The sequence below is a fragment of the Sciurus vulgaris genome (genome assembly GCF_902686455.1).
Source record: "Sciurus vulgaris genome assembly, chromosome: 14".
In the NCBI taxonomy this organism is placed as follows: domain Eukaryota; kingdom Metazoa; phylum Chordata; class Mammalia; order Rodentia; family Sciuridae; genus Sciurus; species Sciurus vulgaris.
This window is the reverse complement of record NC_136475.1, coordinates 30,217,968-30,241,246: the sequence shown is the minus strand read 5'-3', so window position 1 is coordinate 30,241,246 and position 23,279 is coordinate 30,217,968. Positions and strand designations below refer to the sequence as shown.

General features: G+C 39.3%; 1 protein-coding gene, 1 long non-coding RNA gene and 1 pseudogene across 7 annotated transcripts in view; 1 reads left to right on the top strand and 2 right to left on the bottom strand.

Moving 5' to 3' along the window:
- STAMBP (STAM binding protein) overlaps nt 1-1,163 on the bottom strand; it is a 30,989-nt gene extending 29,826 nt beyond the window's left edge. The window contains exon 1 of one of the 4 annotated variants that reach the window (XM_079111448.1): nt 1,075-1,163. Coding sequence is in view for 2 of the 4 variants with exons in the window: in XM_079111447.1 (XP_078967573.1) it covers nt 566-847 (282 nt within the window). In the remaining 2 variants the exon portion in view is untranslated. The other 3 variants (XM_079111449.1, XM_079111447.1, XM_079111446.1) reach the window with 3 other exon arrangements.
- Nucleotides 1,164-13,823: 12,660 nt separating this feature from the next.
- LOC306644525 (uncharacterized protein C2orf78-like) lies at nt 13,824-20,165 on the bottom strand (annotated as a pseudogene). Its single transcript has 3 exons — nt 20,072-20,165; nt 16,566-17,318; nt 13,824-15,847 (listed from the first exon to the last, which is right to left on the bottom strand). The product of its transcript is annotated as an uncharacterized protein C2orf78-like (transcript).
- Nucleotides 20,166-22,060: 1,895 nt separating this feature from the next.
- The window catches only part of LOC306644473, a 178,830-nt gene continuing 177,611 nt past the window's right edge, over nt 22,061-23,279 (top strand). The window contains exon 1 of one of the 2 annotated variants that reach the window (XR_013759393.1): nt 22,061-22,167. This is a non-coding gene — a long non-coding RNA (uncharacterized lncRNA). The remainder of the gene's footprint in view (nt 22,168-23,279) is intronic. The other variant, XR_013759394.1, reaches the window with a different exon arrangement.

Here is a 23,279-nt window from a genome sequence, read left to right as displayed (position 1 = left end):
ATTATCATTATTTTCCATAATCTCCAAAGGAAACTGGATATTTTATATGCATTGAATTGTAGTATACCCTAACCAGCATGCTCTAGAATATACAAGCTATAAATTTCATCTCGTAATTCTCAGCCAGTGTCAACTGTCTCTTTCTTGTCCTTTTCATAATTATATCTCCCTCTTTCTGAAGACTTTTTTTTTTTTTTTTTTTTTTTTTTTTTTTTTGCTTCAGGCGGGATTGCAATGTGCCCAGAAATTCTCACATTTCTGCTTCATTTGTTTAGCCACTGTTTTTCTGGTTCCTACTCCAACCCTTCCCTAAGAGTTAGTCATCTGCAAGCCAATTCTATTGCGAGGTTTCAATATTCGGGTCACATTTCCTTCATAAAACTTTCCCTCTAAAACGCCCTCATGAACATCAAAAGCTGGAGAACTGCTAGAGATGCAGAGGCGCTACATCTCCCACGAAGCCTTTTGCAAATCTAACCCCCACCCCACGAGTTGCCTAATTGGTAAACTCAGTATCCAGTCTATCCGAGCTGAGCGAAATAGGATGCGCACTACATTTCAGTACCTCTTGGAAGAGGTGATTTTGGGTGAGGAAAGGAGACCCATGCGGACGCCACCAAGGGGGAACCGGCCAGCAAGGGTTCAGCAACGCTCCACAAAGGAAATACAGCGCCCACAAATAAGGAGGGAGGGTGGCATGAAGAACCCGGAGGGTGAAATTCTGGAGGCAGCAGTAGCGGGAATGAGCAGTGGGGCTTATACAGTAGAGAGCGATGCATCCACAACTGCTTGGGGCGCCCTTCTTGAAGGTGCTCAAGCCCAAATTGCCATTGCATGGCAAAATCATCCAGGGTGGTCGGGTCTTTCAAATGTAGTAAACAGGAAAGTGCTGGGCCTCGCTGCTCAGGCGCCAACCCGCGAGGATCAGAGTCGTCAGTGGCCTCGCGCGACACGGGTGGGGTAGAGGACACGGGAAAGGACAAGGCTGCAGGCCTCACACTCACTGCGGCCGCTCCTTCCAGAGTTAGACAACGCGCAAAGCCCCAACCCACCACATCCCGGACCCTTCCCCACCTTTCCTCCAGGATGACACCCGGCGCTTCCGGAAACGTCACATCCGGCGCCACGCCCACTCCCGCCGGTCTGTCAATTATACTCCCAAGGATTTAGCAGCAAGGGTGGGCAGTTGGTGGGTGGGGCCAGAATCGTCACCTGGAGAAAAAATGACCAATGAAAAGCGAGATCTTCGGAGGCCATCTTCGTAAAGGAAAATAAACCCGGAAGAAGGCTAACCCAAGTAATTAAACCAATGGTCAGGTTGACTCTTGTTTTTAAAATTGTATTTATTTTGGGTACGGGTTTCCCAGTATATCCCCTCCGTTACACTCACCTAAGTCTCGTATTCAAGGAGAGATTGCTGATTCAAGTAAAACTGCACACTTGCTAAGTAACCAGGGATTGAAAAGCAGGACAGGAAAACTTCTGAAATTATTTTTCAGTTTGTGTATCTTTCTGCACAAAACTTATCGCCTCAGGCATTAGGAAATAACTTTTATTGCTTAGAAGAGAACATACAACTATATTAGAATATCTGCAAAATGTGTTGAAAGTGTTTAACCTCTAAAGGTTATGGTGCAAAAGCCATGGGTTTTTAAAGACCTGTGTGAAAAAGTTCCTGCCCCTGATACTAGTACAAGGTTGTTTTATACCCAAGTGCAAATAGACTGGCACATTCTGCATTTAGGGATGCATATGTATGAATATATACACACCTTCTTTCCAATAAGGTTCTGAAGGCCTGCTGCAGAACCTTCTGTCTTTGGTGACTTTGTATATCACCACTCTTAAATTTTATGCTTTGGTACCTTCAAGAAGGGCGCCCCATTCTGTCTTTGGTGACTTTGTATATCACCACTCTTAAATTTTATGCTTTGGATTTATTTATTTATTTATTTATTTTTTATAGGTGAAGATAAAATGCTTTCTTTATTTAAGAATACTTTAATTTCTCTTTCTTTCCCCAGATCCTTGACTTGTATTTTATGACTATATCTATTCATAAAATGATATCTAGAATAGCAATCATATGGGTTTTTCTTGATGTTTTAGCTCAGATTACCTTTTATTTTTATTTTTTTAATTTATTTTAATTAAAAATCATAAATTTACATAGGGTATGCTTTGGATTTTTAAGTTTAACTCTCTGGGGATACTTTCCCAAAAATTATGTGGCAGCTCTATGTGAGCTTGTTAGTGTTATGACAACCTATTTTTCAAGGTATAGCTTCAGGACCCAGCTGCTCAGGTATTACTGCCCCCAGGTGTCATTTTTCTGCCAAAGCTCCTTGTGCATGTTTCCCTTGTGGTTTACAGAGGTGACTGTGTGGTCATTGAAGACTTATGACTGAAAACACTTTGTAGGTCATCCTCCCACCCCCAATAAACATTAACATGCATGCCAATGCTAGGGTTCACTATTGAACTCATGGGTTCCTTGCAGAAAAATGTGGGAAGACAGTTGTACAGGGCACATAGTTGATAGTCTTTAAGGTAAACAATGCCCCAAATCACTTCTCTATTGACTCTTTCTCTTGAGAATGTAAGCATAGTGGGTTAGGCCTAAAGAAATTGAAGCATTGAAGTTACTGGTAAAAGAGAGAGCGTAGATTGTGGGTCAGAGTCAGACAGAAGCCCATACAAGACAAAATTCGAACCATTCAAACTTTTGTTAAATAGTGATTAAACATCTGTGTAGGTGGTTCTAGGCATTAGGGATAGAACAGTGAACAAATCCAGCAGGTGAATACTGTTATTGTAGAATTGCTGTTCATGTGGAAGTAGAGCTGGTAGGGTAGGAATCAGGCTCATCTGCTTCTACTGAGTGAAGTCTAAAAAGTAACTCTTTTTTTGTAATGTTTTACATATCAGGCTAGTATAATTTGGCAAAATCCCAGATGTTAATGTTATGACAAGAAGACTTTAATAAGCTCTGACTGAGACACACATTTAAGTGGGGTATGCATAACCAGAACACAATAATCACCACACATTGGCTGTTCTTATTTTTACAAAATAAATTAAAAGCTTCCACCAGTTCTTGAGATAATAGTTAAAGGGCTATAAGAAGCAGGATCTAGTCCTTTGGGGGAGGGAATTTGTAAGTTGGCCAGAGTTTTTGGCATCTGGGCCAAAGTTCAGCATTCTTGTCTTTCTAGGAACCAGGAACAACAATCAAGAAAACCCTGGCCAAGATGAACATTTGACATTCTTCTTTTATTGCTTTATTGAAAACTGGACAATTTTGTACATGCAACAAAGAAATTAAGGCTATAAAATTTCTTTCTCGTACATTCTTAGCATAACTGAGAACGGCCTATCTACTCCTGCCCAAAGTTAGGAGGACAGGCACTGAAAGTATTGTCAGCAAATAGGCTTCAGCAGCTCCCCTGGTACCAAGGACAGGATAGGAATTGAGGTGATCTTTCTTTACTGGTATTGACATCGGGTTATGAACAATTTCCTTGAATATAATAGCCTCCATCCAACCTCTTGCACCCTCAAGTCACAGTCTCCTGCATTCCTGCATGTTCATTCCTAACTGCTCATTCCTGGGAAGCATCGAGAGACTCCTAGAACATGAAATTCTTCACTTGATATGCAGCATCAGCGTATAAAAAATGCATGTCCAGAGAAGATTCTGAGGGAGTCAAAACCAAGGAAAATTCTAGGCAGATGTCACTTACCTCTTTTTTACTCTTGTGATGTGTGCCATGCTCAAAGGGGCAATCGCATTAATACAGAAGAGCATACTCCTTACCCAATATGCTGCATTCTTACAAGAGCAACTAATGATCTTTTAAATACAAAAATCAGATTCCATAACACATGGGCTTCAAAACCTCTAATGACCTCCCATGATGCTAATATTCCCATATTGCTTGGGATTAAAAATTCAAACTCCTTACCCTAGAATCCAGAGTGATTCAGTCACTGTTGCCTCTTTGACTCCATCTCCCATTTTCCTTCTTGCTTTCTGTTCTCTAGCCACACTATGTGAACACCTCCAGTTCCACTCCAGACCTTTACACAGCTGATTACTCTTCATGATGTTCTTTTCTAGTGATCTTTACTGGCTGGTTTTATCCTATCATTCATGTTACCTCCTCAAAGTGGACTTCCTTGTCAACCCATTCTAAGTAACTACCCAGTCACCCTCTAGGAGTTGGTCTTGTTTCAATTTTCTTGATAGTCCTGACCACTGTCTGATATGGTTTTGGTTGTTTATTGCCTTTCATTTCCCACTAGAATACAATGTCCAGAAAGACAGGAGATATTTCTGAGTTGCTTACAGCTCTCTTCTCAATGCCTTCATTGGTTTGTGACTCCAGATGATATTCAACACATATTCCTGGTTGTTCACGTGTTGCTGAGATAAATGTTGTCTCACTGTCCCCAAAATCAATTACATGGATGGGCTAGCCAATTATGGTGATATCCAAGATACATAATGAGAAAACATCCATTACGTTCTTGGGACCAAGGTTTCTCCCCAAGGCAGTTAGAGCTAGTAACAAAGCCTCAAGGCTAGACGCCTTCATTTACTATCATGTTCCGGAATCTACATTAGCCAAATGGATCTACAATGAAAAAGAACATTTTCTGTTGTTTTAAGGTTTTCATAGATGAGGCTTAGAGCCATCAGGACAAACAACTTTAAAAGATAAGCAAGATTCTCAAGAGGATGCTAGGTGAGTTGCACGCATTGCAACACTACAACACACTGTCTAGAACATTGCTAAGGAATGGGGGTGCTCTGAAAGCATAAATGGAAGGTGTACTAAAGAGAAATTGTTCACAGTGATAAAATGTTTGCTGTGAATATATTAGGAATATTAATGACAGAATTTGAAAAGTAAATACTTGGGAAGAAAAAAATGGAATGAATTGGTTCAAATATAGGGAAATGAGTCAAATACATTGGTGTCTTGTAAGCTTGTACATTATTATTGCATACTCATTTTCATTTTCATTTGGAGTTGGAATTACCTGGTGAAGTTGTCCCTTAAGAAGAAGGTTACAGGACTGGAGTTGTAGCTCAGTGGTTGAGTGCTTGCCTAGCACATATGAGGCTGTGGGTTCAATCCTCAGCACCACATAAAAATAAATAAATTTTAAAAAAGTGTCCATTTACAACTAAAAAGGAGAAGGAGGAGGTGGAGGAGTAGAAGAGGGCTACAGTAAAACCATAACATCCAGATTAATCTGTGGTTTGGAGCACCACCTATTGTTTCTCTAAAGATTGTTCTCTCCAGTCAGCAAGAAAAATGAGAAGTTTGTAAAACAAATTCTTATGCTAGTTATTCTGGCTAGTTAGCTATGAATTATATAAGTTATTTCCTAATAATTCAAAATCTTTGTTTTAGGCAAAAGTTCCAATTTCAAGGTTTAGAATTTCAAAAAGAGTTAAATGACATAAGAAATTTTAGGGTTATTTGGTGCACTTCTGGTGAGGGATTTTATTATTTTATAATTTGTTTACACATTTATTTTATAAATTGGCTTAAAGTATTATTATTATTAATTGGCTTTCTAGTATTTCTAATTTTCAAAAATTTTAAAAATTTTGTATTTATTTTTTTTAGTTATACATGATAGTAGAATATATTTTGCCATAATTTGCACACATGGAGTATAACTTCCAATTCTAGTGGTGGTACATGTGGAGTTACACTGGTCATGTATTCATACATGAACATAGGAAAGTTATGTCAGATTCGTTCTACTGTCTTTCCTATTCCCAATTCCTCCCTTCTCTTCATTCTGCTTTGTCTAATACAATGAACTTTTATTCTTCCCTCCCTCCCAAAACTGTGTGTGAGCATCTGCATATCTGAAAGATCATTCAGCCTTCGGTTTTTGTAAATTGGCTTATTTCACTTAGCATGATTGTCCCAGTTCTATCCATTTACTGGCAAATGCCATAATTTCATTGTTCATTGTGGCTGAGTAATAATCCATTGTGTCTAAATACCACATTTCTTTATCTGGTCATCTGTTGAAGGGCACCTAGGTAGGTTCCATAGCTTAGCCATTGTGAATTGAGCTGCTATAAACATTGATGTGGTCATGTCCTAATAGTATGCTGACTTTAAGTTCTGTGGGTATATGCCGGCTGAAGAGCGGAACAACAACTATAATTTTAGTGCGGGATGAAGAATTGCATGCCATTACATGTATACTCCTTGAAAAAATTCATTTAGTCAGCTGTTCAACACATGTGTTTTGTATTACCAAACACTGTTTAAGACATTGGGCACATAGGAGTGAACAATGCAGACAAGAAAATTTTCTGCCTTCAAGGATGTTACATTTTAGTGATGGGAAAATCTGACCAATGAAAAGCGAGATCTTCGGAGGCCATCTTCGTAAAGGAAAATAAACCCGGAAGAAGGCGAACCCAAGTAATTAAACCAATGGTCAGACTCTTCTTTTTAAAATTGTATTTATTTTGGGTACGGGTTTCCCAGTATATCCCCTCCGTTACACTCTGTTTGGATTTTTAAGTTTAACTCTCTGGGGATACTTTCCCAAAAATTATGTGGTAGCTCCATGTGAGCTTGTTAGTGTTATGACAACCTATTTTTCAAGGTATAGCTTCAGGACCCAGTGATGGAGAGTAAAAATCATAAACACAACAGAAAGTAAATTACATAGTGCATTTAAAATTTCAGAGAACTATAGGGGAAGTGGTCCCTGGTGAAGGGAATAAGAGAACTCTTTGCTATTTCAAATACTCTAGTCAGAGAAAACTTTCTTGAAAATATATGATTTGAGAAAATGCTTGAGAAGGTGAGGAGAGCATTCCAGGCATGGAACAGCAGGTGGGCTTAGTATGTCTGGAGTAGAGTGAGTGAAAGGGAGCATACATAGCAGGAGATCAGACAGAATGAGAGTGAGTGAACCAATGCAGCCTGATTTTCTTTAATGAAGTTTTATTAGAACACAGCTAATGTCCATTTGTTTACCAATTCTGCATGGACACTTTCAAGCTACAACTGCAGAGTGGAGTTGTGGAGACAAAGACAATCTGGCTCACAAACACTGACTTATTTACCATCTCTCCAGCTTTGTATAGAAAATGTGACCCCTCGCATGGGTAGAAACAGGCAGGAAATGGTTAGCGGTTATGCTAGAGGTGAAATGGAGGAATATAGTTAGAAATGAATAGGTTCTAGATGCAATGTGAAGAGAGGGCAGATGGAATTTCCTAATATTCTGACTGTGTGGTTGGGAGAGAAAGGAGTGAAATGATGTCAAAGGTTTCTGGCCTGGGCAACTGGGAAGATGGCATTAACTAAAATAAGGAGAGTGTGCACAGACCAGATCCCCACTCCCTATTTCCACCAGGGGAAGGAGAGCAAATTGGAGATTCTCCTTCATACATGTTTAGAAAGTAGATACAAAGAAAAGGACCCATTTGGACTAGAGGTCACGTCCAGATTCTCCACCTGTCCAGCAGACCTATATTCCCTCTTCTATTGGCCAGATGTCCCTTTCTCATGACCCCTGAAGCTGTTGACTTCTCATTCAAAACACCACCTGAGCAAGCATAGGCACTAGGTGCCATGTTGCTTAGAGGGGATTCACATTCTGCCTCAGAGTCTTATCTATTTTGGGGGAAATGGAGCTCTGCTTCAGGGAACTGAAAACTGCAAGGTCCTAAATTTAAAATAATTACGTTAAAATGTTAATCAGAATTTCAGAAAGATGGAGGCAGCAGTGCAGTTTTGACTCTCCCAAAGAAAAGAAAAAGATATGTTGGGACTAGGGGCCATGGAAATAGATCAAACAAAGCCAAAACCCTGGAGTAGTATTTCCCACAAATAGAGAGAAGAGTTTTCCCTATGAACTTCAGAACTAGAGGATAGAGAAAACCACCAGCAGGAGGCACCAGAGCTGCCTGGCAGCATTACTTGCACCAGAGGAAATGGGAGAAGATATTTTTCTTTCCTTTAAAAAATTTTTTTAGATGTTGATAGACCTATATTTTATTCATTTATTTATATGTGGTGCTGAGAATCAAACCCAGTGCCTCGCACACGCTAGGCAAGTGCTCTCCACTGAGCTACACCCTCAGCCCCTCTTTCTTTTAAACTTTTTTTTATACTGTGTATGGGTAATGATGTCTGTCTCATTCTACTGTCCTTCCCATCCCAGCCTCCCCACCACTCCCTTCACCACCCTCTGCATAATCCAAAGTTCCTTCATTCTTCCTTACCCACCCTGCCCCCCTATGAATCACCATCTACTTATTAATGAAATCATATGGCCTTTGGTTTTTTGGGATTGACTTATTTCACTTAGAATGATATTTTCTCTCCATCCATTTACCTGCAAATGCCATAATTTCATTCTTCCTTAAGGCTGAGTAATATTCCATTGTGTATATGTACCATATTTTCTTTATCCATTCATCTTTTGAAGGACATCCAGGTTGGTTCCATAGTTTAGCTATTGTGAATTGAGCTGCTATAAACATTGATATGGCTGCATCACTGTAGTATGCTGATTTTAAGTCCTTTGGGTATAAACCGAGGCATGGGACAGCTGGGTCAAATGGTGGCTTCATTCCAAGTTTTCTGAGGAATCTTCATATTATTGTACAAAGTGGTTTCACCAGTCTGCAGTCCCACCAACAAGGTATGAGTGTACCTTTTTCCCCACATTCTCATCAACATTGATTATTGCTTATATTCTTGATAAATTGCCATTCTGACTGGAGTGAGATGAAATCTTAGAATGCTTTTGATTTGCATTTCTTTAATTACTAGAGATGATGAACATTTTTTCATATGTTTGTTAATTGATTGTATTTCTTCTTCTGTGAAGTGTCTGCCCAGTTCCTTAGCTCATTTATTGATAGGGTTATTTGGTTTTTTGGTGTTAATTTTTTTTTAGTTCTTTATATATCTTGGAGATTTTCTGAGTGCAGGTGGCGAAGATTTTTTTCCCATTCTGTAGACTCTCTCTTCAAATTTTTGTTTCCTTTACTGAGAAGAAGCTTTTTAGTTTGAATCCATCCCATTTATTGATTCTTAATTTTACTTCTTGTGCTTTAGGAGTCTTATTAAGGATGTCAGGTCCTAAGCCGACATAATGAAGATTTGGCCTACTTTTTCTCATATTAGGTGCAGGGCCTCAATCTAGTGGCTAAGGTTTTGATCTACTTGGAGTTGATTTTTGTGCAGGGTGAGAGATAGAGATTTAATTTCATTTTGTTGCATATGGATTTTCAGTTTTCCAAGCACCATTTGTTGAATAGGCTATCTTTTCTCCAACGTATATTTTTGGCACCTTGGGACAGGAGGCTTTCAAACCACCAGCAAGCATTCCCTAGAAAGTATTGCAGGCTAGTAGGAGAAAAGCTGCTGAAATTGAGAGGGGTTTTGGCCAACCACAAAGTGAGTACAATTGGTCTTATATATCTATAGGTTCTGCATCTGTGAATTTAACCAACTTCAGATCAAAAATATACAAAAGAAATTGTATCTGTACTAAACGTGTACAGATTTTTCTTGTTTTTATTCCCTAATCAATATAGTACAACAACTACTTACATAGCATTTACATTGTATTAGGTATAATAAGTAATAAGAGATGATTTAAAGCATACAGGAGGAGGTGTGCAGTCTATGAAAATACTACCTCATTTTACAGAGGACTTGAGCATCTGTGGATATTGGTGTCTGTGAGGGATTCTGGAAGTAATTTTCTGTGGATACCAAGGAGCAGTTGTAAGTTCAAGGGTCCCATGATGGAATCTGAAGGGCTGAAGCTGTCCAGTCCTTCTCCTTTCTTGAAAAATGAATAGCCAGCACTTCTTTTCAGAACATGGCCCCACACAGAAGAGGAATTGCTGGGAGGAACAATAGACAAAAAAGATAAAACTCAGGTGGGAAATAGAGATCATGCTTTTGAATATTACAAGAAGAAGAGATAAGAAGAAGGAGAAAGAGAAGGAGACCAGGAGAATGGGGAGGGGAGGAGAGAGGAGGGGAGGGGAGGAACAGAGGTGGAGGAAAGAGAGGAAAAAGTTGCTGTTCCATTACATTAGAAACATTATCCTCTACCATACTTTTACAAAGAAAACCAATTTCACATAAAAATGCATAGCAAGATTGAAACCAAATCCCATATAAAAGTATTTTAAGAAAAAGAATAGCATCCTCTCAGACAATGAAAACAAGCCAGAAAGGAATCCACCAAGCAGATCAGATGGTAATGCACTATTTCAAAACTAGCTAAAAGACATTAGAATAAACAATGCAAAATATGACAGAACATAAGAGGGGAGTGGGGAATTTTTTTAAAAATATTTTTTAGTTGTTGACAGACCTTTAATTTATTTATTTATGTTTGGTGCTGAGGATTGAACACAGTGCTTCACACATGCTAGGCAAGCACTCTTTCACTAAGTCACAACCCAAATCCAGGAATGGAGAATTATTATTTAATGGATACAGAGTTTCTGTTTGGGATGATGAAAAGATTTGGAGATGGATAATGCTTGAATAACACTGTGAATCTACTTAATGCAATGGAGATATTAACTTAAAAATGGTTGAAATGGTGAGTTTTAAGTTACATATGTTGTTCCACAATAAAAAAGAACAACATAAGTGGAAATTAGATGAAATGGTAGAACTCAAATGAAGACTAAACTAAAAGGGTACTCAGAGTGAATGAACATAACAGATAATGCCCAAAAAGAAAGAAAACAATGATTTGTAAAAACTCAAAAAGATAATAAGCATTCCAGAGAAATGGTAAATACAAAGGGCAAAAAAACTAGGCAAATTCTAAAAAGAATAATGCAAATACACATAGGAATTTAGTATGCTATAAAGGTGACATTTCAAATCAGTGGGACAGATCATTCAATAAATTGTGATACATCATTTTGTGATTAAATATATAATTTCTTGGGACAGATACAAAAAGTGGCAGTGGGAAAGATGGTGAATGGAAAATTTGAGGTAAAGTGTGAATTTCAATTGCGCACTCTTGAATTTTTCTAATTGTTCTATCATGTGAAAATATTACTTCCAAAGTCTGAATGCCAGAGTTCAAATCTCAGATTCCCAATAAATTGCTAGCTCCTAATATTGAGCAAATTATTGACATCATCTCCTTATCTGTGAAGGGAGGGGACAAATTTGGGCCAAAAATCTCACAATAATGTAAATTACTGTGAAAACAATCTAATGTCCACTACAGATGTGTGGATAAACAAATGTGGTATATCCATACAAAATAATCATAGGCAATCTTAAAAAGGGATGAATAAACTCACACATTACAACATGGATAATCCTTGAAAACAGTCTTTTAAGTGAAAGAAGCCAAATATAAAAAGTCAAATATTGTATGATTCCTTTTGTATGAAATGTCCAGAAAAGCCAAAACTAGAGAGATTAATGGTTGCCTGGGGCCAGGGGGAGGAAGGCATGGGAATGCCCTCTCATACACAGAAGGGTTTCTTTCTGTGATTATGAAAACGTTATGAATTAGCAAGTAGCAATGGTTGCACAACCTTGTGAAAATACTAAATGCCACTGAATTGCACACTTTTTTAAAAAAAATGGTTTAGTTTAAATGGACACAATACCATCCATTTATTTATTTATTTATTTATTTATTTATTTATTTATTTATTTATTTTTATTTTTATGTGGTGCTATAACAGTGCCTTACGCGTGCTAGGCCGGCACAACACTGAACCACAACACAAGCCCCTGAATCGCACACTTTTTAATGATGAATTTTATGTTATGTGAATGTTATCTCAAGAAATAATCTTTTTTGGGGGGGGAGAACAGGGGCACTCAATCACTGAGCCACATCCTTAGCCCTATTTTGTATTTTATTTAGAGTTAGGGTCTTAGTGAGTTGCTTAACATCTCAACATTGCTGAGGTTGGCTATGAATTCGCGATCTTCCTGCCTCAGCCCTCCGGAGCCTCACCGAGCTTCAAGAAATAATTTTTTAAAATGTAAATTACTAATCTTTCCAAGGTGATGATCCGCTTTCCCCATTATCTTTTTGCGCCACTCTATTCCTTCCTTATCCTCCCTCACTGTCCCTCACCCTCTTCCAGGGCAGCTTTACGCCAGGACTCTGGTCTCGAGAAAGAGCCCGAGTACCGTTGGGTTACAGGGTACTACAGCTGTTGGTGGGCCCCCCTGCGCACGCGCACTCTTTACTCGCGTAGCTTGGGGGATGGACACCAAGAACTGATTTTGAGCTTCGGTTGATGGCAATGGTTCCTAAAAGCGGCATGCGCCGGAATCGGTGGAGGAAGAACTGACAGGACCCTCAGTTTAGCATTTATCCCCCTTTTAAAGTGCGATCTCATCTACTAGTAATCTCCGGATGCTGTGCTCCTAAAACCTGGGTTGGCTGCCTGCGGGCACTTGCAAACACTGAAGATTGGAGGCCAGAGGCCTCAGATTGATGAGGCCTTGTTTCTCTGCATACAATTTGATCCTACAACACTGGATCATTAGTAAAGTGGCACAGTGATACTGGCCTTGTGTGTTTGAAGACTAATTGAAGTGGTGCATCTCTGCTGCCCTGGTGCAGGCGTGTTGAGTAGATGATGATTTATTCCAGGCGGTGTTCTGGGTGGGCTGCTCGTACTGCTGCAGTTCACTTGCCTAGGTCCCACGTTGTCAGGTGCACTCAGGATAACTGTGAACCCTTGCCACACACCTGGTAGATTCCCCCATGTTTTGTATTTACTTTTCCAGCCATGATCTTAGGTGATCCAAACATGCTGGAAGATGTTCCATGAATCAAATTTACTAAAAAAGCCTTTGTGGGAGGTCACAATACCTAGGCCATTCTCCAGGAGAGTTTTTTGTTTGATTTTTGCATTTCTCCTGGTCAATCTGAACCTATCTTCTACCATTTTCAATTTGGTTCAGATTTTATGCTTTTAACCCTAACCTCAAACTTTGTGTCTTACTTCAACCATTTCACCCATTCTTTATTCTCGGTATAAGCTCATAAATCTCTCTTCCTTTTGCCTTTCTAGCACTGGATCATATTCCTTCCTCTCTCCTCAATTCCTATCCTTTACCCATGTTATCCTGTCCCACTTTCAGTTCCTTTCTTTCATGCAGGCTTTGATCCCCACCTCTACCAAAGAAAACCACAGTTCACAGCAATTCAAAACTCAAAAGTTCCCTTTATTACTTATCTATTAATCAACTCTTTATTCAATTTTATTAACTTTGAAAAGTATATCAAAATGAATAACCCTAACCCTAACCCACCTGTATCTACATCTATGTGGAAAAGTATGTGGTGCTCAAGTGGTACCAGAAGACCTCTTTATTACTCATATATCAATTCTATTACATTTCTTTATTCAATTTTATCAATTAATATCTATCCATCTATCTATATGTCTAGCTAGCTATATACACGTGGAAACCCATTTGATATTCAAATGGTACCAGAAAGTCTCTTATTACTTATCTATCAATCATTTGTATTACATTACTTTATTCAATTTTATTGTATTTTGAAACTTTATCAGAGTGCATTAATTTGTACCTATCTATGTATATAGGTGGAACATGATTTGTTACCCAAGTGGTACCAAAAGGCCTCTTATTACATATTAATCAAACTTTATTACATTTCTTCATCTAATATTATTAAAATTTAAAAGATGTGAGAAAAAATAAATTTGTATCTGTCTATATACATGTGAAAACTAACTGGCAGCCACGTGGCACCATCAGCCTTAGCAGCTCTTATATTGTATAGCCATAGTAGTGAGCAATTTCCATCTCTCTTTCCCTCTCAATGAAAAACTGCACTCACCCCAAAGGATATTTGGCAGCATTCTCACGCTCTCGTTGAACCTTCTTCTTCATGGCTTCCCGCTCTGGCCTCTGCTCTTCTGTGATGGGAGTTGATATTACCGGCTCAGGAACATTGGGTCTCCTCCATGGAATTGGTTGTAAGGCAAAGTCTTGGAGCAGATATCGGTTTTGAGGCTTGGGTGGTTGGGACTGGAGCTTGTTCACAAGGTTGGAAACAGGGCCCCGCTGGACAGAAGTGCAAGATGATGTTGTGTAGGGTGCAGGCCTAGAGGCAGCAGACTGAGGGACACTAGGCTGGGTAGAAGTGATCAAGCCTGAATGGACTGAGTGGGATCCAGCTGGCTGAGCTGGCTTGGCAGGACACATCAAAGATGTGTTGGCAGGAGCTGGTCGGGATTGGTTGATTGCCCTGGGTTGAGCTGAGCTGGTAGAAGCAGGCTGGGCAGGGTAAGCCACAGTAGGTCTACGTGAGGCCAGAGACTGTGGCCTGTGATATACAGGTCGAGGTTGAGGTTTCTCTGAGGACAGAAAAGGCAAAGGCACCAATTTAACCTTCCCAGGAGGTGGAAGCTCATGCTGGGATGGAGATGGACACTCTTTGGCAGCACTGATATCTGGTTTCTGGGCTCTCACTTGAGTTTTCTCAGGACCTTTAACCTGCAGCCAGGGTTTCCTAGCTGGACAAGGATGGGGATCTTTGTTACTGCTTGAGTTTCCCAGGGCCCGGGAGGAAGAGAGTCCAAAATTCTTATTGTTCTTCTTCCCCAGTGCATGAAAAACCTGTACCGACTCCAGCATGTGCATGCCTAGATAGCTTCGAGGCTTTTTAAAGGTCTCTTGGCTAAGCTCAGGTTGATTTCTCTTGTGTTTCATCTTAGGAACCATTGGCTTCTCTTCTGCCTTGACCTTGTTGCCTGCTTGCTTACTCTCCTCAGCTTTCTTGGAGTTGTTTTCTCTGCTCTTTTTGGTCTTTTTCTGACCATGGCCTCTAGCTTTACTGTTCCTGCTGGATGCAGCTTTCTGAGCTTTGCTGTTAGAATGCATGACTCTGTTCACGGGGTCCCTGTGACTGTCTGCATCAGTGCAAGAAAAATTTTCTCCTTCTAATAGGCACTGTGTGTGCTTTGCCTGCATTTTGGCCTTAGGAGTCCCATCAGGAGGCTCGGATGCTTTATGTTTGTTCTTCCTAACTGTGTCAGCAGGACCCTTTATTTCACTTGATTTTTCCTGCTTCTGATTAACCATGATGTCTCTGGTATCATTGGCTTTTATAATTTGAGGACTTCCAGGTTGGTCAAGGTCTTTGAAGAAACTAAAAAGCTTGGGAAAGTGAATAACCCCCAGCAGTGCAGTGAGGTTTGCAAAATCACTGCTATATTCAATCCCATTTTCAAGTGTGCCTTGGTCCTCAAGATTCAGGCTACTCGTTCCCAGATTGATATCTTCAGAATGAGGCATCTCCTCTTGATCCAGAGGACCAATGAAGGCCAGGAGCTCATGGCTATCAGAGATTTCTAAAGGGAGTAGTGGAGGATCCTGGTTTTCTACTGCAAATTGGTAGGCTTCCAGAGGGTTTGAAAGTATGGTTTTAATCTCATCCAAACTGTTACTGTTTCTTCCTGGCTTTGAGTTGGAGGCAATGCCATGAAATTAGTAGAGCTCTGGTTTGGAGCTATTATTGGAATGTCCCCAAGTTCAGTTGGTGGGTTATTCTCAAGTATTTGGAGATTTTTGGATACTTCTGCTACTGTAGGAGTTGGGAAATTCTGGAGGTTGTGGCAGACAAAATGTCTGACTTGGAGGTTGCAATCCCACGGCATCCTCCATCCCTACGGAAGTTTCCATCACTGCAAAGGAATCAAGGAGAATGGTAAGTAGGATACTCCCCCTATGCAGCAACACAATAATCAGGGAACTTGCCAACTGTGGAGAAGGCATTTCTAGTAGCTCTTTTTAAGGACCATGGACAAGTCTCTCTTAGGAGCTAGGTGTTGACCCTCAGTCTCAGGTGATCACTAGGATGTCCTGGATTTGGGCTGAGAGCGTCATCATGGCAGCATGGCTCAGTGGCAGCACACTTGCTTTCTATGTGGAAAACCCTCAAAAAATGTTTTATGAAGCCTATCATTCTTATGTAGCATCCTCTGAATTTGCTACACTCTCCCAAGAGTATGTGAACACTTAATACCATGAAATAGGGAACAGGATGAAGTAGTTCATCATGAAATTTATGTGAATGGACAGATTTTGAGATAACTGCTTTACACAGGATGTCTGAATAAAAAGGTTAAATCCTGGAGTAAATTAAGTATGATTAAACTGTCACTACCATGGTCAGTTTTGAAGTATCTTCCCAAGAGACCAAAGCAAGGTTGGGAAAATATATTCATAAAGTGTTGGTTTGGTTTAGTAGGACTGATCTACCAAGGAATTGAAAACTGGCTTCTTCAGTGTGCTTCTGGAGGCCTCTTAAATGCAGTGTGGATGGCCATCACAGTGTCCAGTATTCTTGTCTTAGAGAGTCTAAAAATGCAGAATTCTGAAGGATGGGTAGTAAAGTCTCAGGAATTAAGTTCTATGGATTTGTAGACCCACAGCACCCAGCTGCCTATTTGATCCTCCATTTGATTGTTTATCTTATTGCTTCTCCTAGTTGCTGTTTGTACTCACCTTGAAAACTTGTTCCTGTGGTAGGTTGAGTGGACACAGAGTAGTAGATGCCAGGGGTAGAGACTGATGGTAGGACATTTATGGGATGAACCTCCTTCAGCACCATCACCATTTCTGGTTTAGGGGCAGTGGCCCTACTTCCTACATATGACACAGAGCCATAGGATTGCCAAGTTCTCCAGAGAGCAGAGGCTCCAGAGTGTTTTGATCATTGTAGTTGACTTGGCTTCCTTCTTGGTAGGGAAGTTACAGGGTATGTGCCTGATTTGGAATCTGAGATGTTGTCACCTGGACAAGCCTGGCCAACAGTGATGGATACTCAGGGACCATGGCATTGGCATCTGAAGTTGTATCATATTGGGCTGTCATAGACATGGAAGGAGCTGCTGTGTCCTGATCAATGACAGTCAGAGTATAGTCCCCCAGTGAAGATGACTTCTTTTCAGCACCTCCCATAATTATCCCACTCAAAAATACTTGGATAGGAAGCAGGTGCTCTGGGGACCTGGTGCCAGCTAGTAACCCCTGACAACATGGCTGTGCTAGAATGTTGATAAAGGTAGGCCCTGCCCATGAGTGACTGGAAGGAGGTGCCCGAGTTTGAAGGCAGTAGCCATGCTGAACTGACAGCTGGAGCAGAGACTCTGGAGAAGTTACATGCACTTCCTGTTAGGAAAGCTGCATTGCTCACCACAGGAAGAGAGAGAGGCAGAGAATTTGCAGTTCCAAGTATAGAAGAATTCTGGAAATTTTCTGCAGGAATAAGAGAGTAATGTAAAAATTGATGAGACTGACAGATTGTATGATATTTGAGAAACAGTATTATCTTAATGTTGTAGCAGTCAGGAAGCCTCTAATACCAGTAATCTTTGAGATACCCCAAATCAATCACTTCCATGGCTGCAAGTGCTGGAGCAGTTTAGTACTCTTCTGATGAACTGCCTTTTCTCACCAATTGGGCACAGAAGACCCAAGCGGTTGGTTCACATATTGTTCCCTACAAGCAACCTTCTCCCTGGTCTATCTTTCATTTGAGCCTGTACTAGTATTTGCCCATGAATATACTCTAGATCTGAAATATTTTAAAGTTAGAGAACATCTAACATTATCAGTTTGCAAGTGAGTAAACCGAGGGTCAGAGAAGTATAATTGACATGTTCAATATCAGCACCAAGTTATGGAAACTTCCTCCCTTGGCCAGGATTCTGTGCTGTAGACAAAGAGCAGAAGTCAGTTTAAACAATTTTATTTTTTGCCTGTTCATAGAAAACAGTACTGCTATCACCAGTATTATCTTCTCTGTCCCATTTTGCTTATGCAGGTCGCATGCCATTTTCCAGAGTTCACTTGGACCATTCAGGTGGTAATTTAAAGGGTCATTGTTTTCACTACTCAAGTCTTTCTTTTCATCCTACACCAACATGAATACCTGAGGGTAAGTTTTATAAAAAAAAAATGCTTCTTGGAAAAAAATGTTATTTAAGTTTTCTGTGCTTCAGGTTACTCATCTATAAAGTATTTACAATAATACTGACAGTCTTAATTCATCCATGAATAAAAGTGATGTATTATATAAGACATATATGTAGGAAGGTATAATAAGTTCTGGAATGTTAGAAAGGCAAAAATGAAAAAGCACAGAGCAACAAAGAATACATAGACACTAATGAAAATTTGGATGTGTAGCAAGCATCAAAGCATAGCAAATTTACTAATGAATGAAGTTCCATTATCGTACATACAATATAATGAAAGTGAATGATTCTGGTTTATTTTAGGGAATACTCTTAACCAAAACACTGCCCACAATTGAAGGTGATTTTGAATGAATTTCTAACCAGTACATATAGATAGAGAAACTGTATCAACAAGAAGTGTGTAATAAGCAGCAAACTTAAATAAATGTGAAAATGTACATCATCACTAGAATATAATCATACAATTAAAAATTTTTTATGATGTTTCCTGGTGCAGGTTATTGAAGGGTGGGCTTCCCACATGCTAAGCATTCACTCTGAAATGTAGAAAAAAACAAAATATTTACAGTAGTATTTTAAATATATGTGGAATTAGAGGTGTGGAGCTTGAATTTTATTCTTACATAGGTCTTACTTTTGGTTCTTAGGTTTAAAAATTGTTAATGACACTTTGTATGTTCTCTGTTAAAGAAGAAAAACTATAGTGAAGATTAAAAGCAGGGTTGGGGTTATGGCTCAGTGGTAGAGTTCTTGCCTAGCATGTGTGAGGCACTGGGTTCAATTCTCAGCTCCACATATAAATCAATCAGTCAATAAATAAATAAAATAAAGGTCCATCAACAACTAAATATATTTAAAAGCAAGATTAAAAATAGCTTCTGTTTGAAAATTACTTATGACACAAAGGAATGCATCCTTCTGATGCAGATTAGGGAATATCATTTTTAAAAAATACACATAGTTTTAAAAGCAGAGTGAAATAGGACATGGAAAATGCTATTTCACCAGCCCTGCCTCTAACCTCCTTCATTATCATGTTTAGAGGAAGAATCATATCTAAAACATACTTTAAAAATGTCTATGTTCAAACTGTCTTGGGCATCTGTGTTCAAAGAGGCCATAGAAAAACTTCAAACAACCAAAGGTGACTTTTATGAGAAACTTCTTTCCCCAGTGATACCCTAATTCTACGCTTAGTTTCCTTGCTAGTCAGTTAATTAAGACATTCTCTCAACCAGCCTCAATTGTCCAAGTGCTGGGAAGATTTCACTCTATCCTCTCTGCATCGATTTAAAACATTTTTTCTCTTGTATATTCCATCCCAACCAACTACTGTTTAACTGAGAACATCTCCATGCTCTTCATTTCTTTTATTCTCACATTTTCTTCTCCTTTATTTTGATATTTTCTCCCCTCACCAAATTTCTGCTGCCCTGTGCTTCAACAGTCCCAAACTTCCTTGCCCTGGAATATCTGCCTCCTTACAGCCCTGTCCTCTTGCTCCCTTCTCCTTAATTCTCTTTTGACCTAGTTTAAACAGAAAACCAAAATATATGAATGTCCCTTTTTGAACAGTACTAAATTTGAAATACTGAAGTAGAAATATTGGTGGAGGGACACTGTTCCAGATGAAACCTCTTGGTAACCAGTATGAGTTTTTGTCTTCACTGGGACTTCTCTCTTTCTGCTGAAACAAAGTTACTCCTCTAATCGGATTTCATTCTCTATAAAAATTCCCCTTAAGACTCAATATTAGAAAAGAAAGGGACCAGTGCCCAGTCAGTTTATTATCCTCCTAGTTCAGATGAGGAATGAGATTTTGTGAGAGAGTAAATGATCATCCATCCCATACCTAGTACATGTCAGTGAAAACTCAAATTAGGTCTCCAGATTTCTTCTTCCATCCTTTTCCCTATTACTCTAAGCTAATTGGACTCCAATAGTATTATTCTAAGTTAATTGGACTCCAACAGTACATTGAGGCAGCAAAAAGTCTAATGAAAAACTTTAAAAAGTTTCTTTCCTTACCTGACATTGTCAGAGAAGAGGTGACATCAATTACAGATACAAAGGATGAGGAGACCACCCCAGATGTCTGGGTGACTGAGGCTAGAGAATGCATGTTTCCCAGTATGGAGTTCACTGGTCACTGGTCACTGATGACTGGTTACTGGTCACTGGTCACTTGTGATAATCCAAATGTGTTTACAACTCCATGGAAACCCTAAGATTCTACCAGGTGGCAGTAGGTTTGATAGAAGAATGATGTCACTAAAAAGGCAGCTTAAAAGGTATGAGGTAGCCAATAGGGAGGTCAGATTCCCAACCAGAAGGTGGGATTGGGTGAAGAAACTGATTAGAGATTTGATTGGGTGGAGAAAGTGACAGGAGACTTATAATTGAACCTAAATGGCTGATGTCTGGGGAGGTGAAATCCTGCAAGACGGACAAGATAGGACCGCCTTTCCAGGTGTTTGTGTTAGGAAGATCATTTCAGTGTTCCTTATTGATGTTCATAAAATTATTTATATGTTATATTTTATATTTCACATTATAATATGTAACATTGTGTATATAATTATATATTAATGTACAGTTGATATCCCTGGGCATAGAAGAAAGAGAGCAATTCTAATTGTTCTGGAACCATAGAAGTTGATCTGAACTTACTAAACTTACTGCAGCTTCCAAGGACGAAAGAAAAGGATTAAAAATCTTTATTTTGTTTTTTGGTTGTAGGTTGATGTAAAACTTTTATTCATTTATTTTTACGTGGTGCTGAGGATCAAACCCAGTGCCTCACACGTGCCAGGTGAGCACTCTACCACTGAGCCACAACCTCAGCCCTAAAGAGTTTTTTTCATAACCTAAGAGTAGGGTGAAGTTCCTTGGGTACACCCTGTAGGGAATAAGGAGGTCCAAGTTTTTCTTTAGGTTTTCTTGAATCGTACTTTCCTTGGGTTGGTCTGGGCTGGGCCAGGTTGGACTTGTAACTCTCTTCTGCTCTCCTCCTCCCACCCCTTTTCATTGTAGACATTGTTTCATGGACACGCCTTGAGTTTGCAGTCTTATCCTCATGAATATTCATTTCTTTTGACTTCCAGTGCAGAGGTCTTGTTTTTTGACCTGATTCTTCGAAAAATGCACTCTGAACATTAGAATCAAACACTGGAGAGGTGGAAGAGAGGCTCACTGTGAAATGTCCTTCTTCTGGACTTTGGTTGTACATCATGTGCCATGGATGGCTCCTGCTTTGGATTCCTTCATATGTGAGAGGCACTGAAGATTCTTTCTCTCTTCTTATGTAAGTGAATCCAGTGTGGCAGTTACTGAATCTTCCTCCCCCTTGCAAACAGCCACTGTAGAATCCTGGGCCTCTCACATTCTTTGTCAGCCATGCTTGGGTGGAAGGCCAGGAGAATAGTTAGAAGAGAACATTAGTAGAATATAGGGAAAGTGAGAGTAGAAAAAAAAGGTAACATAGATTTTACGTATATATATTTGGTGAGAAACAAGTCAACACATTTTTATATCATTTTTTATTAATAAAACAGACAATTCAATTTTTTGTGTTGGTGTCCTGGGATGTTAAACCAGAGACTCATTACTACTGAGTCACTTCCCAGCCCTTTTTATATTTTATATTGAGACAGTTCGCTAATTTCATATGGTCTTTCTATGTTGTTGAGGCTGTGTTAGAACTTCTGATCCTCCTACCTCAGCTTCCTGAGTTGCTAGGGTTTCAGGCATGTGCCACTGCACCCAGCTTGAAACATACACATATGTAGATAGATATATAATGTAGCTAGCTAGAAAGTCCTGAAACTGCTATGAGTTCTGTACAATGAAGATAAAAATCTTACATATAATTTTCTTATCTTGTTTTTTTGTCATGTTCTCATTTTTGTTCTTCATTAGTGTTTCTGCAGACTGTGAGCAGCTCTTAAAGGCTCTAGATTTTTAACTCACTTTTTCTTTTTCATATTTTAAAGGAATCCAACATTGTATGACACATTTCATGTTTTTCTATTGATGACTGTTTGAGTTGAAGCCTTATGAGTTAACTTGACCTAATGTATTTGTGGAGAAAATTAGAGAAAGTCACATGGAAAAAGTATTGTATGGTGAGTTATACTGCACGCCCAAGGATCAGGTGTGTTGGTGTTCAACCCAATTTGATTTAGATTACTTTTGGTTTGATCCCATGGAGAGTGTCTGTTTCAGTAACTTCTCTTATAACTGTGATAAATCAAGTCAGGAATTATTTGCTAATTTTATACACACACACACACACACACACACACACAAATATGTATATATGTGGACTGAGCCGGTTTGGAGGAGTAAATCTATGATTTAATCATTTTCCTTGGTGGTAAGCTTTAAGATGCCTGGATTGATCTGTCTAGGGACTTCCTAGAGGCAGTGAGTAGATAGTGTGTGATTCAAGATGTCGAGAGCAGACAGGAAGACAAGCTCATATATAAGATAACTACTCATATGTAAAGTTCACAAGAAGATAAATATTTATAGGCCTATTTTCTCATCTGTTCCAGTGCTCATTATGATATATGATATTTTTAGTGGTTGCGTGTGGGATAATGCTTATATGAGAAGAAATCATGGAAGGTTTGGCAGTGTAAAGACATAGCTTGGACTATGTAAAGTTTTTCAAGGTTTTTGTTCCCTTTTTATATCCCTTTCATATCTCGGATAACTTACTTCTATAACACTGGTATGTAATATAAACCTAACAACTAAGTATCAGCAAGTCATGTCATTCCTCATATTCTAATAATAATCAAATAAATCCGTAGCTACTACAGGTTAAGGTGGTAGGTGTAAGGTTGTGTGGAATGTGTAGTTGGGTTTCTGTTACAGTAACTAACCCTTCAGATAATCAACTTATAAAAAGAAAACATTTATTTTGGATCACATCTTTGGAGATTTCAAGTCATAGTCAGTTGGCCCGGCTGCTTTTGGGCTGTGGCAAGTAGAACATAATTGCCAAAAGAACTTGGTGGAACAAGCTGCTTACCTCATGACCTGGATGAGAAAGACACAGAGAGGACAGAGGAGAAGAGGAGGTGTTGGACTTCATTGTCCCCTGCAAGCCCATGCCCTCAATGATAAGGAGATCTCCTACTAGACCCTCCCCACCCTTTTTTAAGAGTACTGCTTAGTGAACCCAACATCACTCTGAGCTATCACCAGCCCCTTCTGTAAAATCTTATTT